Here is a 14288-nt window from a genome sequence, read left to right as displayed (position 1 = left end):
AGGAGACCTAGGAAGGCAGATAGTAGGGCTCAAAGTGCAGACATCCATCAGAGCAGAGCCATGGGGCCTGAGACCGCGATGCAACCCCCTCCAGAGACCACAGGGCACTGGCTGTGCCCCAAGTCTGGTGTGGGGAGGGCAGCTCCCCCTAAGGCCTGCCAGGTAAAGCCTTCAGAATTGCCTGTGGTCAGGCCTGAAAAAAAAAAAATCACATGTGGGTTTTTTGAGACAGAGTCTCGCTCTGTCACTCAGGCTAGAGTGCAGTGGCTCAATCTCGGCTCACCGCAACCTCCGCCTTTCAGGTTCCAGCGATTCTCCTGCCTCAGCCTCCCAAGTAACTGGGACTACAGGTGTGTGACACCACTCCCAGCTAATTTTTGTACTTTTTAGTAGAGATGTGGTTTCACCACATTGGCCAGGCTGGTCTCGAACTCCTGACCTTGTGATTCGCCCGCCTCGGCCTCTCAAAGTGCTGAAATTGCAGGTGCGAGCCACATCTGGCCACATGTGGGTTTTTAACCAGGGGTCACGCTCCTCTGCCGTGTTATCTGGGGCCTCAAGCATTAAGACAGTGCATTCCTGTTACCTGGCCCAGGAGTGGGGCGTCCACACATTGGGCGTGCCCAGGACAGCCCCAAATCTGCTACCTGGCCTACTCATTAACAGCTGCCCTTTCGTCTTCGACATGTGCTACCTAGGCTTACCCTAATAATTTTTAATATAGAAGAAGATTGTCAATCATTTTACTGAAAAATGGCACAGTGGTTTTTTTTTTTTTTAAATAGCTGGTACAATGAGTAGCAATGATACAGCCACAGACTTTTTAACGATAAAAAGGTAACCATCAACAGATAAGCAAAATGTGGTCTATGCACACGATGGACTACTATCTGGCCATAAAAAGGAATGGAGCAATGACGCCTGCCACAGCATAGGTGGCCCTTGAAAACATTATGCCACATAAAAGCCAGGCATCAGCTGGGCGCGGTAGCTTACACCTGTAATCCCAACACTTTGGGAGGCTGAGGCAGGCGGATCACAAGTTCAGGAGTTTGAGACCAGCCTGGCCAACATGGTGAAACCCCGTCTCTACTAAAAGTACAAAAAAAATAGCTGGGCATGGTGGCGCACACCTGTAATCCCAGCTACTCAGAAGGCTGAAGCAGGAGAATTGCTTGAACCTGGGAGGCGGAGGTTGTAGTGAGCCAAGATAGCGCCACTGCACTCCAGCCTGGGCAACAGACCAAGACCCCGTCTCAAAAAAAAAAAAAAAAAGCCAGGCACAAAAGACCACATATCCTGTGATTCCATTTACATGCCATGTACAGAATGGGCAAATCTATAGAGCTGGAGAGTTGATCAATTAATTGCCAGGGGCTGGGAGTGGCAGGGAGGGAAGATTGAGGGTTGACAACTAAAGGGTACGGGATTTTTGGTTTTGTTTTGAGACCATGTCTCACTCTGTCGCCCAGGCTGGAGAGCAGTGGCATGATCTCAGCTCACAGCAATCTCCGCCTCCCAGGTTCAAATGATTCTCCCACCTCAACCTCCCGAGTAGCTGGGATTACAGGCACCTGCCATCATGCCCAGCCCATTTTTGTATTTTTGTAGAGACAAGGTTTCACCATGTTGGCCAGGCTGGTCTCTCAGGCCTCAAATGATCTGCCCAGCTCGGCCTCCCAAAGTGCCTGAGATCTGAGGCATGGTTTCCCTCCTGGCCCAGGGTTTCTTTTTAAGGTGATGAAAATGCTCAAGTTGATTGTGGTAATGGTTGCACAACTTTGTGACTATCCCAAAAAATAAACCATTAAATTGTATGCTTTAAAACTTTGTTTTAAAGACAGGGTCTTGCACCTGTTGCCCAGGCTGGAGTGCAGCAGTTCAATCACAGTTCACTGCAGCCTTGACCTCCCTGAGGCTCAAGCAATCCTGCCTCAGCTTCCTCAGTAGCTGGGACTGCAGGTACACACCATCATGCCCAGCTACAATTTTTTTTTTCTCTTTTAAGAGACCGGGTCTCACCTTGTTGCCCAGGTTGGTCTTTAATTTGTGGCCTCCACCAACCCTCCCACCTTGACCTGCCAAAGTGCTGGATTACAGGTGTGGGCCACACCGCCCGGCTGAATTTTACACTTTAAATGCGTGAATTGTGTGATATGTAGATAACATCTCAGTAAAGCTACCACCAAAGAAGCCAAAAAGTTCTTACCTCAAAGCCCTGTGAGAGTGGCTGTTTCAGAGCAGAGTCTACGGTGAGGTCTGAAAACTTCTCTCTGCGTTAGGAGGTCTGCCTCTCCCGACACTTTTCCCCTTATTTCTTGGCTACTCACAGATTCACCAGCCCCTTCACCTGGGGCTCAGCTCTGTCATTGACCCCTGCTTCCATTCCCCACGTCCTCCAAACAGAAATACACCTGCCCAGGATCGCATGTACCCCAGCTGCGAGGGCCTCCGTGGTAATGAGCCCTCATGTGAAGACGACAGGCCCATGCCCAGTCCCTTCCTGCCCTTGCTTCCAGGGAATGGGCCCTGTTAACCATGCCCCCGAGCGGGACACACACACAGCCCTAGATCTGTAGACACAAGACTCACTCCAATGATGGCATTCTCAGCTCAGGGAGGGAGGCAGCCCCCAGGGCCCACAGGTGGAAGGAATGTGGAGGCTTTCGAATGACCTGCAAAGGTGGCTCCCGGCCCCATCTTCACCTGAGCCAGATGTGTGAATACAGATGCCCGCCCCTGGCAGCAGACGGTGGAAAGGAGACACAGGGGGCTGATGCTTGCAAAGTTGAGTGTCACTTCTTGGCTTGTTCCACTCCTACGTATCAAAGCTGACCACAGCGTGGTGCTCACTGAGACCTGTGTCTTGAGGGTTTCCTAGTTTACCCACGAGCTTGCTCCGGTGGGCTGCAAGGCAAACGCACCGGAACACAATAATCTGCGCACATCCTTAGGATGACCTGGATGGCAGACGCACCTGAAGGTGTGTCCTAGCTACGGAATCGGGGAGTGGCCAACCTAGAGATTTGTTTCCTATGAGAAACATCTGAGCCCCTGGCCCATCCTATGAAACACAAGCCCTCCAACGGATTGAGACTCTGAGTTTTAGGGTACATGAAGGTTGCCAGGTGGAGGTCGTTAAGGGGAGGGTGCTAAGTGAAAATGCTGAATAAACTGCATGCTGTTTGCAAGTGGCTGCAGTTTTCTTCTCCAGCCCACCACCACCTGCACTCTCTCCCCTGTATCTAAGTCCCTAATCAAACCCCATGTCTCCTTTGCTGGCTCTGCATTTCTCCTTCAGCCTCTTGAATTGGTTGCCTCCTTAGTGAAACTAATAGGGTTTCAGCACAACATAGGCCAAAACAGCAAGCCCCTAGCATATTCCAGCATGTTCTGGAATGTTCCAGCAGGTACTGTCGTCTCCCCCAGACCTGTCCATTTCCTAAAACAGACTTTTAACGCTGGAAAAATCAGCCTACCTTTTCTTGGAAAGGAGAGCAACCCGGTGTGGGAAGCTCAAATGACTTGTCCCAGCCCCGCAGCAGGTTGCAAGTGGCTCAGTCATGGTTCTTGATGAATCAAATGCTTTCACTTTACTTTCTTCCCTAATTCAACAAGCATGTACTGTACATTTTAACCCAACATTGTACTGGTTCCAAAGATGTTGATACTGAGGTCCTGTCCTCATATTCTACCATTTGCTTTATAAGGATTATTTAATTGTATGTTACAGTCTTTTTTTTTTTTTTTTTTTTTTTTCCCCCTGAGACGGAGTCTCGCTCTTGTTGCCCAGGCTGGAATGCAATGGTGTGATCTCAGCTCACCACAACCTCTGCCTCCCAGGTTCAAGCAATTCTCCTGCCTCAGGTTCAAGCAAGTCTCCTGAGTAGTTGGGATTACAGCGTGTGCCACCACGCCTGGCAAATTTTGTATTTTTAGTAGAGATGGAGTTTCCCCACGCTGGCCAGGCTGGTCTTGAACTCCTGACCTCAGGTGATCCGCCCGCCTCGGCCTCCCAAAGTGCTGGGATTACAGGCGTGAACCATCCTGCCCGGCCATTATATTATAGTCTTAACACACTTGTTAATGGTTACTACCTCACTGAAACCTCCATTCTGATTTATGCTGCATTCACAGTTCACTCCATCCTCATTTTACCAGTTGTCACATGAAACGATACAAATTGGCATATTCTCTTTGATTGAGGTGAGATTCACCTAGTACAATTAAACAATTTTACAGTGACCAGTTCAGTGGCATCAGTACATCCACGTTGTTGTAAAACTGCTACGTCTATCTAGTTGCAAAACATTTTCTTTTTTCTTTTCTTTTTTTTTTTTTTTTTTTTGAGACAGGGTCTCACTCTGTCATCCAGGCTGGAATGCACTGGCGCAATTATGGCTCACTGCAGCCTTGACTTCCCAGGCTCAAGCGATCCTCCCACCTCAGCCTCCCTAGTAGCTGGGACTACAGGTGCCTGCCATTATACCAATCTAATTTTTTTCGTATGTCTTTGTAGAGAGAGGGTTTCACCATGTGGCCCAGGCTGGTCTCAAACTCCTAGGCTCAAAGCGGCCTCCTGCCTCCCAGCCTCCCGAAATGTGGGATTACAGGCACGAGCCACCATGCCTGGCCTGCAAAACATTTTCCTCACTCCCAAAGGAGACCCAGATTCATGAAGCAGTGACTTTCCATCCTCCCCTCTTCCCAGCCCCTGACAATCACCAATTTGTCATCTCTATCTATGGATCACCTATTCTGCATATTTCATATAAACGGAATCATATAACAGGTGACCTTTTCTGTCTGGCTTCTTTCCCATGGCATAACGTTCCCGAGGCTCATCCACACTATGGTATATGTTACTGCTGCATTCCTTTTTATGGAAATTGGCGTATTTTAACCATGTTTGGGTCAGTGAGAGACACCCGATACCCAAACGCGGGCAATGTTTCCTTTGACCCAAGCACTTTGCCCAGGTGTTCTCAATGGGGTGATTTGATTTTGTTCCTCCAGAGACATTTAGTGATGTCTGGAGTTTTTTGTTTTTTTGTTTTTTTTGAGACAGTTTCGCTTTTTCGCCCAAGCTGGAGTGCAGTGGCACGATCTCAGCTCGTCGCAACCTCTGCCCCCTGGTTCAAGTGATTCTCCTTCGTTCAGCCTCCCGAGTAGCTGGAATTGCAATGGCTTGCCACTATTTGGAATAATTTTTTGTATTTTTAGTAGAGACGGGGTTTCACCATGTTGGCCTGGCTGGTCTCGAACTCCTGACCTCAGGTGATCCACCTGCCTTGGCCTCCCAAAGTGCTGGGATTACAGGAGTGAGCCACCACGCCCAGCCTGGAGTATTAATATTTTTTATTGTCACAACTGAGGACTGCTACTGGCATCTATCTCTGGGTAGAGGCCAGGGATGCTGCTAAACACCCTCCAATGCACAGGATGGACTCAGAACAAGGAACGATCTGGCCCAAGGTCAAGTACCAAGGTCAAGAACCCTGATTTCAGTTCCTTCTCTCTGGCTGATCTGATCCCAGGCCACATGGAACAGCATTTCTCAACCTTGCCTGCCCTTAGGAAACACCTAGGCACTCCTTCTTTCTCATTCTCTTTCTTTCTCTTTCTCATTCTCTTTCTTTCTCTTTCTCATTCTCTTTCTTTCTTGCTCTCTCTTTTACTCTTTTTGAAGAGATGAGGTCTCCCTATGTTGCCCAGGCAGGAGTGCAGTAGCACAGTCATAGCTCACTGCAGCCTCTAACTTCTAGGCTCAAGCAATCCTCCCACCTCAGTCTCCCAAGTAGCTGGGACTACAGACACCCTGCCTTTTCTTAAAAATGCAGATTCCTGGGCCCCCTCCCAAGCCTTCCGAATCTGAATCTCCAGGCATGTAGCTTGGGAATCTGTATTTTTAACAAGCCCAAGGTGAATTTTAGGACCAGAAGAAGTTGCTCTGTTATGAATTGCGTGGCAGCCCTGTGTAAATCACACTCATTCCACGCCTCCGTTCTTTTACTTGTAAAATGATCGTGTTTTTCCTTTTTATCTAGAAGAGTTCTTGACAGGATTGGTGGACGCAGTAGTTGAGGAAGCATTTATATGCAAGATCAGGTTATCATAATATGCAAAGCAAGCGTAACATGATGACGTTTTAGTTTAAATTCCCCAAGAGCAAGGAGCCGGACTCTCCTATTTGCTCCTGTATCCTGGGAACATGTTACACACCCAATAAGCACTTACTGAATGAACAGAGGCCCTAGGGACCACAGCATCAGTGATGGAGCCTCACACACTCACACCAACCCCCAAGCCAGGTCAGTGTCCTGGGGCCACGCTGCAGCTACAGGCTGATCGGGGCAGCGTTAGCACGTCAGTGGGCTACTTCCTCCATAAAAATATATTTGAACATGTATTTTATGACTGTGTTTGTATAAAGAGAAATATAATCCAGGCAGGATTATTATATGCAGGCATTTTTCCCTCTTATGAAAACAATGATACAATTAAAGGCTTCTTGTCGCCCCAGTATGGCTGTGCCCCGGGACAGGTCGGCACTGATGCCTCGTGGCATCTTGAGAGTTTCTAATCCAGTTGATCTGGGGCATGGCCTGGGCATGGAGCCTTTTAAATGCTCCCCCAGGGAATTGTTTTTTCTTTTTTTTTTTTTTTTTTTTTTTAGAGCGAGGGCCTCACTCTGTTGCTCAGGCCACAGTGCAGTGGTGCGATCATGACTTACTGCAGCCTTGAACTCCTGGGTTCAAGTCATCCTCCTACCTCAGCCTCCGGAGCAGCTGGGACCACAGGCACACCCCACCATGCCCAGCTAATATTTATTTATTTATTTAGAGACAGAGTTTTGCTCTTGTTGCCCAGGCTGGAGTTCAATGGCGCAATGTCAGCTCACTGCAACCTCTGCCTCCTGGGTTCAAGCCATTCTCCTGCCTCAGCCTCCCGAGTAGCTGGGATTACAGGCCTGTGCCACCACACCTGGCTAATTTTGTATTTTAGTAGAGACAGGGTTTCTCCATGTTGGTCAGGCTGGTCTCGAATTCCCGACCTCAGGTGATCCACCCTCCTTGGCCTCCCAAACTGCTGGGATTACAGGCATGAGCCACCATGCTCAAACTTAATTTTTATTTTTGTAGAGACGAGGTCTCACTATGTTGCCCAGACTGGTTTTTAATTCCAGGGCTCCAGCAATCCTCCTGCCTTAGCCTCCCCAAACTGCTGGGATTACAGGCATGAGCCACCACACCCAGACTCTAATGTACAGCCGTGGAGTCTGAGGATAGTGGCCCTGGCCCTGTTTTACAGGATTCAGTAAGAGTCTTTCCCATCTGGAATCATCCACCAGCAGCCGGACACAACCGTGATTGACAAGGTCGGGAGGCCAGGCGTGGTCCCCAACACTGCATAACAACAGAAGGAACAATCGTTCCTACCCTTTAGTCCCTAAGATCGGCGAGGCAACCGTCATTTATCTTCCCCCTGGGGGTGGTTGGCCTGTAAGTCCTTGCAGGGCTCCTGGAGGACTGAAGGCTTCCAGGCCAGTGCAGCTCCAGGCAGCTCGGCCCCTTCCCCTTACGCTCCACACACCCAGAGACACATACACATGTGGATGCACATACACACGGGGCCAGACACTCATAGACAGCTACGGAGACACCCGGAGCCCAGCTCACACACATGACAGACACATAGACCCTCCAACAAACACCCACAGACACACCCACATATACACAGACACAATCCTACATATCCCCCCACACACAGCCCCCAATACACACACACACCCCTATAGAGACACCCAGACCTCCGCCTCTCACATGTACACATGTGGACACTATCTGCTCACTGATAAAGGCCTGAATCGATTTAAGACTTTAAGACAGAAGGCAGGCAGAACATAAAATGAGGAGGCCATTTAGTTAGACAACTAATGCAGGGAAGGGCAAACCAATGCAAGCACAAAGAAAGACCTTCAGTGAAAATGGGAAGGCCAAGCACGGTGGCTCATGCCTGTAATCCCAGCACTTTGGGAGGCCAAGGCAGGAGGATCACTTAAGCCCAGGAGTTTGAGACCAGTCTGGGCAATACAGAAGACCCCAACTCTACAAAAAATTTAAAAATTAGCTGAGTGTAGTGGCGTGTGCTTGTAATCCCAGCTACTCAGGAGGCTGAGGCAAGCGGATGGCTTGAACCCAGGACTTTGAGACCAGCCTGGGCAACACAGTGAGACACCATCTCCACAAAAAATAAGCCAGGCACGGTGACATGCACTTGTAGTCCCAGCTACTTGGGAGTCTGAGGCAGGAGGATCGCTTGAACCCGGGAGGTGGAGGTTGCAGGGAGCCGAGATCACGCCACTGTGCTCCAGCCTGGGTGACAGAGTGAGACTTGGTCTCAATCAATCAATCAGTGAACCATACAGGTAGAATTACCCTATAACCCGGCAATTGGATTCCTAGGTATACACCCAAGGGAACTGAAAACATGTCTGTAAACATATGCCTGTAAACAAATGTTCTCAGCGGCATTATTCACAATAGCCAAAAGGTAGAAATAACACAGACATTCATCGAAGGATGAGTGGATTAACCAATTGTGGTCTATCCACACAATGGAGTATACTCATCCACAAGAAGGAATGAACTGCTGGTCCACGTTACCATGTGGATGAACCTTGAAAACATGATGTTCAGCAAAAGATGCCAGACGCAAAGATCACGTATTCTACGATTCCATTGATATAGTATACCCACTATAGGTAAATCCAGACAGAATGCAGACTGATGGGTGCCAGGGGTTGTGGGGAGGAGGGAATGGGGAGTGACTGCTAATGGGTTTGGGCTATTATTTTGGGCTGACGAAAATGTTTTGGAACTAGGTAGAAGTGATGGTTACACAGTACTGTGAATGCACTAAAAGCCACCTGATTACGTACTTTAACACTAGGTGAATTTTAGACAGAAAGAAGGAAGGAGGGAAGAGGAAAGAGGAAGAAATGTTGGCGGGGCAGCGCTAAGCCCACTGTTCACTCTTCCTAGGCAGGGTCGCGCTTTCCACCCCAATGCCTGCGACAGAGCAGGAGTTAATCAATAATAAACAACGTGAAATCCACAGACACCAACCAGAGGCTTCTAGATGTTACCCTTCACACTTACTTTACACCGTGACCCATCCCCCAAACACACACATCTATATATCCAAAAGTTTTACAGATAATACTCAGATCTATTATGAGTAATGCACTGTGACTTTTGACGAACCCATTAAATTGATTTTGCCCATTTGGGAAACAGGCCAAGATCACTTAAGAGGCACTGCAGTACTAAGAGCTTTAAGAATACTTAAATGCTGAGGCCAGGCATGGTGGCTCACTTCTGTAATCCTAGCACTTTGGGAAGCCGAGGCAGGCACATCACTTGAGGTCAGGAGTTTGAGACCAGCCTGGCCAACTTGGCGAAACCCCGTCTCTACTAAAAATACAAAAATTAGCGAGGCAGGAGGGAGCGCACCTGTAGTCCAAGCTACTCAGGAGGCTGAGGCATGAGAATCACTTAAGCCCTGGAGGTGGAGGTTGCAGTGAGCCGAGATTGTGCCATGGCACTCCAGCCTGGGCAAAAGAGTGAGGCTCCATCTCAAAAGAAAAAAAGAAAAGGAAAAAAAAGGAACAGAAAGGGAAAGAGAAGGAGAAAAGGTACTTAATGGAGAGAACATCTTTTTAATACTGCAGAGAGCAGTTACAAGGTGGTTAGTACATGGTTACGTGCACTAGACTCTATACTTGGTGGTGAGCTATTCATTTATTTTTTCGTTTTAATCTGAGCTCCAGAATCTTATTTAAAATTTAGATTAAAAAAAAAAAAATGCCAGGCACGGTGGCTCATTCCTGTAGTAATCCCAGCACTTTGGGAGGCTGAAGTGGGCAGGTCAGGAGTTCAAGACCAGCCTGGTTAACATGGTGAAGCCCCATCTCCACTAAATATACAAAAAGTAGCTGGGCACGGTGGCAGGTTCCTGTAATCCCAGCTACTCGGGAGGCAGAGGCAGGAGAATCGCTTGAACCCGGGAAGTGGAGGCTGCAGTGAGCTGAGATCATGCCATTGCACTCTAGTCTGAGTGACAGAGCAAGACTCCCTCTCAAAAAAATAAAAAGCGAAACTACCCTTAATGTCTCTTTCATGGCCCCTGGTAGATCTACTTCCAATTCACTCATGTGCCTGCAAAAAACAGGTGACTCATTGTAAACATTTCAGTCATACAGGAAGGAGAGGACCGAGGAACCAAAAGGCAAATCAGAATTCTGCAAGTAAAATTCCAACGTCTAGATTTACTCCTAACAGAAATCCTGAGCCCAGAAAGTCAGAGAAGGACTTTTAACATCCCAAACACGTCAGACTCTCACTGGAGAGAAAACTGAGGCCAAATAGTGTGAGTATATGAAGCCCTGTTTATAAATAGTTCAGTATCCAACAGAAGTGTTCTCGTTAGCAACTGGGAAGCCAGTTGTCCCAGGGAAAAAATCTTCACGGGTAACGCTGTGGTCAGCAAGGAATCCATCATATGCTTAAGTCTGGCTTCAAGAGATGCAGTAGCTGAATAATTTGGGTAAGACACAAACCAATACTTCTTAGAAAGCCACCTCGCCTAGATGGACATAACAGAATATAAGATAAATAGCCACTTTTGGTTTCAGATTGGTAAAATTCCTCTTTGCGGTCCAAGCAGGCAGGTATAAAGCCCTTTCATTAATTGAATGTGAACCAGTGTTTGCAAGAGACTCTCAAGTCCCCATCAAACAGCGGCAGAACAAAAGAGCCTTTTAATTTGATATGTAAGTCCATACTTTGAACAGTAAAATGGAATATCCAATGAACGCTTCGTACTCCAGGCATCTGACATGAAAGTTTCGCGTAATACATGTTTTTACTGATCCTGAAATAGGGCTCTTGTTTTGAAGACTTTGCATGTGTAATTAATAATAGCTTGAGATCATGTATATGCCACCATCTGAGCCAAACTGCTAAATATGCATGGCCCCAAAACTACACAATCAAGATCTGGAAAGCAGCAATTTTTCAAGACTGTAATTTAGGGTTTAAATGACAATGTAAGCCACACCAAGATGACATTATTTCCTTGCATCTAGCAAAATGAAGCTGTATCATCAGGTAGCAAAGGAGGGGGGAAGGCGGCATCCATATTCCTGACATGTTACAATACCCTCTTTTTAGCATCTCACAAAGCATGTTTTGTTCACAGAATGAATGAGGACAGCTCTCTTCTGTGCATTTTATTAAAACTTGAAAGCTATGGCTTGCCGCCATCAACGACGCCTATTGGGTTCCAAAAGCCTCATGTTCAAATCTGACTCGTTAGCAAATACCCAAATCAACATCGCTCATCTAGACATTGCAGGATATTCAGCAAGTCTGATGTTTTTAATCGGGAAGGATTTTCTACCGTTACTGAGCAAATAAAGGTTCTTTGTAGCAATGGCTGGAAACGCAACATGAGCCCTTTCTTCACACCAAAAAAACTCATAAATAGTTCACCGGGTGAACCAAAGACTTTATTTTTCAAAAGCAGGTAACACCAAAGTACTATGTGGTATCCGTATTCATTGCAAAAATGATAATTACTGGAATTTTCCAAACGTCAAATGAAGTAAGGGGGATCAATGGTTACCACTATCATTTTCAACCAATATGCAGATGTTCGCTCAAGGTCTAGGTTTTATTTTTACATAGTAGTATTCACATGAGTTCCCTAAGCTGAATTATTGTCAAATCGAGGACTCTTGAAGGTCGAGCCCAGCTTTGTCTTGACTTCAAAGATGACACAGCAGCCAACCTTGAATACTGGCTTGCTGCTTGAGTCCTGGAAATCATGTCTTCTGATGTTTTACAACAAGCCGTGTCTCTGAAAACTAAAATCAGACTTCAGAGTCCTCTGAAACAGCTCCGGTTCCCACGTGTTCCACACCATGGTACCCAGACATGCTCAAAATGTGCTTTCTCTTATCTTTCAAAACCCACCACCAGGAACCCAAAAGGGACCCCACTTTGGGAGTTCCATGATGAAGGTGTTTAAGAACCACATCAACCCCAAGTAAAGGCAGCGGATGAAATTATCCATTTCCTTTTCTTTTTTTAAGTGAGACTACACTGGCAAATGGGAAAATGACACCGATCATATGATTAGAGAAAATGGTTTTATAAATCCTCCTCTTGAAATTATGTTCAGGCCCCACACGGTAGCTCATGCCTGCAATCCCAGCACTTCGGGAGGCCAAAGCAGAAGGATCACTTGAGCCCAGGAGTTCGAGACCAGCCTGGGCAACACAGTAAGACCCCGTCTCTGTTTTTTTTTTTTTTTTTTAAAAGAAAGAAATTCTGTTCAAAAGTATTTCAGACCAAAAGGAGGTCATAAAAACTGTTCATATAATTACCTATGAGAAAAAATTCCCTGTATGGAAAGGGGCACTGAAGATCTGGCACAGAGAAACAAGGGGAGACAGGGCAGTGATAAAATCCAGCTCTAGTTTTCTAGCATGCATTTATGACCTCATGGATATGTCTGTACTGGGTGTTAATAGCCCCTCTTTGTACTTAAAAAAAAAATTAGGAAATTAAAGTGAATCTGTGTGCTAATGAAGTCTGAAGTTACAGAATCTAAAAGCCAAGCCTGTAAAGTCTGTAAGGCAAGATCTTTATCATCAGGGATGGGAACAGATGGACAAGATAATGGTAGGCACTAAAGGCTGGTTCAGCTGAGCTCTAAGCAGAACAGCCTCAAAAATAAGGCAACTGTGGCTTCTCAGTTTGAGACTGCCACCAGAAAGGCCCACGGAGGCAGGAAAAAAGAGCCACTGATGGCAGATCACTGGAAGATACTCGGAGAGGGCAATGATCACAGTTAGATGGGAGGACTCAGGGTCACAGGGAGGCAGGAAACCGTTGAACTGACACTCAAGGGGAATGTCTTTGCAAGTCCTATGCACGACTCCAAGCAGCAATTTTTGGGGTTTGGAGGTTTGTTAGTTTTGCGACATTTCCCCCCAGAAGAAGACATGAAGGTGGGCCCCCTGGAGAGGTGAGACCACCAGGGCAGAACCTCCACCAGGTGTGAAGCTTGATGAGAGGTGGAAAGGACTTCCTGCGACACCCGGCTCCCTCCACGTCTGGCTGAGTCCTACAAACGCTTGTAGGTGCCCAGGAGAGCTCTGCAGTTGGGACAGTAATGGTCCACGTCCTGCAGGGCGTCCACGCAGAAGGGGATGAAGCAGCAGCCCGCTACGCACCTGGGAGGGGAGAGAGACACATGGAGCACGTTACTGACCACAATAGGATGGACACTGGCTGCCAAAAACATGTTCATGTCCTTCTTTGTAAAAAGGGTCTTTGCCAGTATAATTAGGAATTTTGAGATGGGATCATCTTGGATTATCCAGGTGGACCCCCAAAACCCAATGACCTTAGAAGAAGAGGAGAGGACACACAGAGATACAGAGAGGGCAGAAGGGCATGTGAAGACAGAGGCAGAGGCTGGAACGATGAGGCCATAAGCCAAGGAACACCTGGACCTACCAGAAGCTGGAGGAGGCAAAAAAACATTCTGCCCTGAAGCCTTAGGAGGGAGCGTGGCCCTGCTGACATTTTGGGGTTTTTTTTTGGTTTGTTTGTTTATTTGTTTGTTTTGAGACGGAGTCTTGCTCTGTTGCCCAGGGTTCAAGCAATTCTCCCTCCTCCTGGGTTCAAGCGATTCTCCTTGCCTCAGCCTCCTGAGTAGTTGGGACTGCAGGTGCATGCCACCACGCCCAGCTTAGTTATGTATTTTTAGGAGAGATGAGGTTTCACCATGTTGGCCAGGCTGGTCTCAAACTCCTGACCTCAAGTGATCCACCTGCCTTGGCCTCCCCAAGTGCTGGGATTACAGGCGAGAGCCACCACACCCGGCTCCTGCTGACATTTTGATTTTGCACTTCTGGCCCCTAGAATTGTGAGAGTCAATATCTGTTGTTTTAAACACTAGGTGTGTTGTAATTCGTGATGGCACCCCTAGGAAATTAACATGCCAGCCAACGCCAAGGCTCCTCCTAAGGACAGACCCCCTTTGAGCATGATTTTCAAATCTTGAGTCATTTGGGAATCTTTCAAAGTCTTAGATGGGCTTGGTGAACTTTTTTTTGCAAAGGGCCAGATAGTAGATCTTTTAGTCTTTTTGTTGCTGTTCTTTGTTTGTTTTTGTACAGATGGGGTCTTGCTATGTTGCACAGGCTGGTCTTG

At 47.2% G+C, this 14288-nt stretch overlaps 1 protein-coding gene across 9 annotated transcripts in view; it reads right to left on the bottom strand.

Annotated features, from left to right (window-relative positions):
- Window positions 1-11550: 11550 nt before the first annotated feature.
- The window catches only part of LITAF (lipopolysaccharide induced TNF factor), an 81115-nt gene continuing 78377 nt past the window's right edge, over window positions 11551-14288 (bottom strand). For all 9 annotated transcript variants that reach the window (XM_031658469.1, XM_003916546.3, XM_031658468.1 and 6 more), the window contains exon 4: window positions 11551-13303. In XM_031658469.1, the coding sequence (XP_031514329.1) occupies window positions 13195-13303 (109 nt within the window). In that variant the 3' untranslated portion in view covers window positions 11551-13194. The remainder of the gene's footprint in view (window positions 13304-14288) is intronic.

Source organism: Papio anubis, chromosome 18, assembly GCF_008728515.1.
Source record: "Papio anubis isolate 15944 chromosome 18, Panubis1.0, whole genome shotgun sequence".
In the NCBI taxonomy this organism is placed as follows: domain Eukaryota; kingdom Metazoa; phylum Chordata; class Mammalia; order Primates; family Cercopithecidae; genus Papio; species Papio anubis.
Note: the sequence above shows the minus strand (reverse complement) of the source record. Positions and strands in the feature narration are given on the sequence as shown.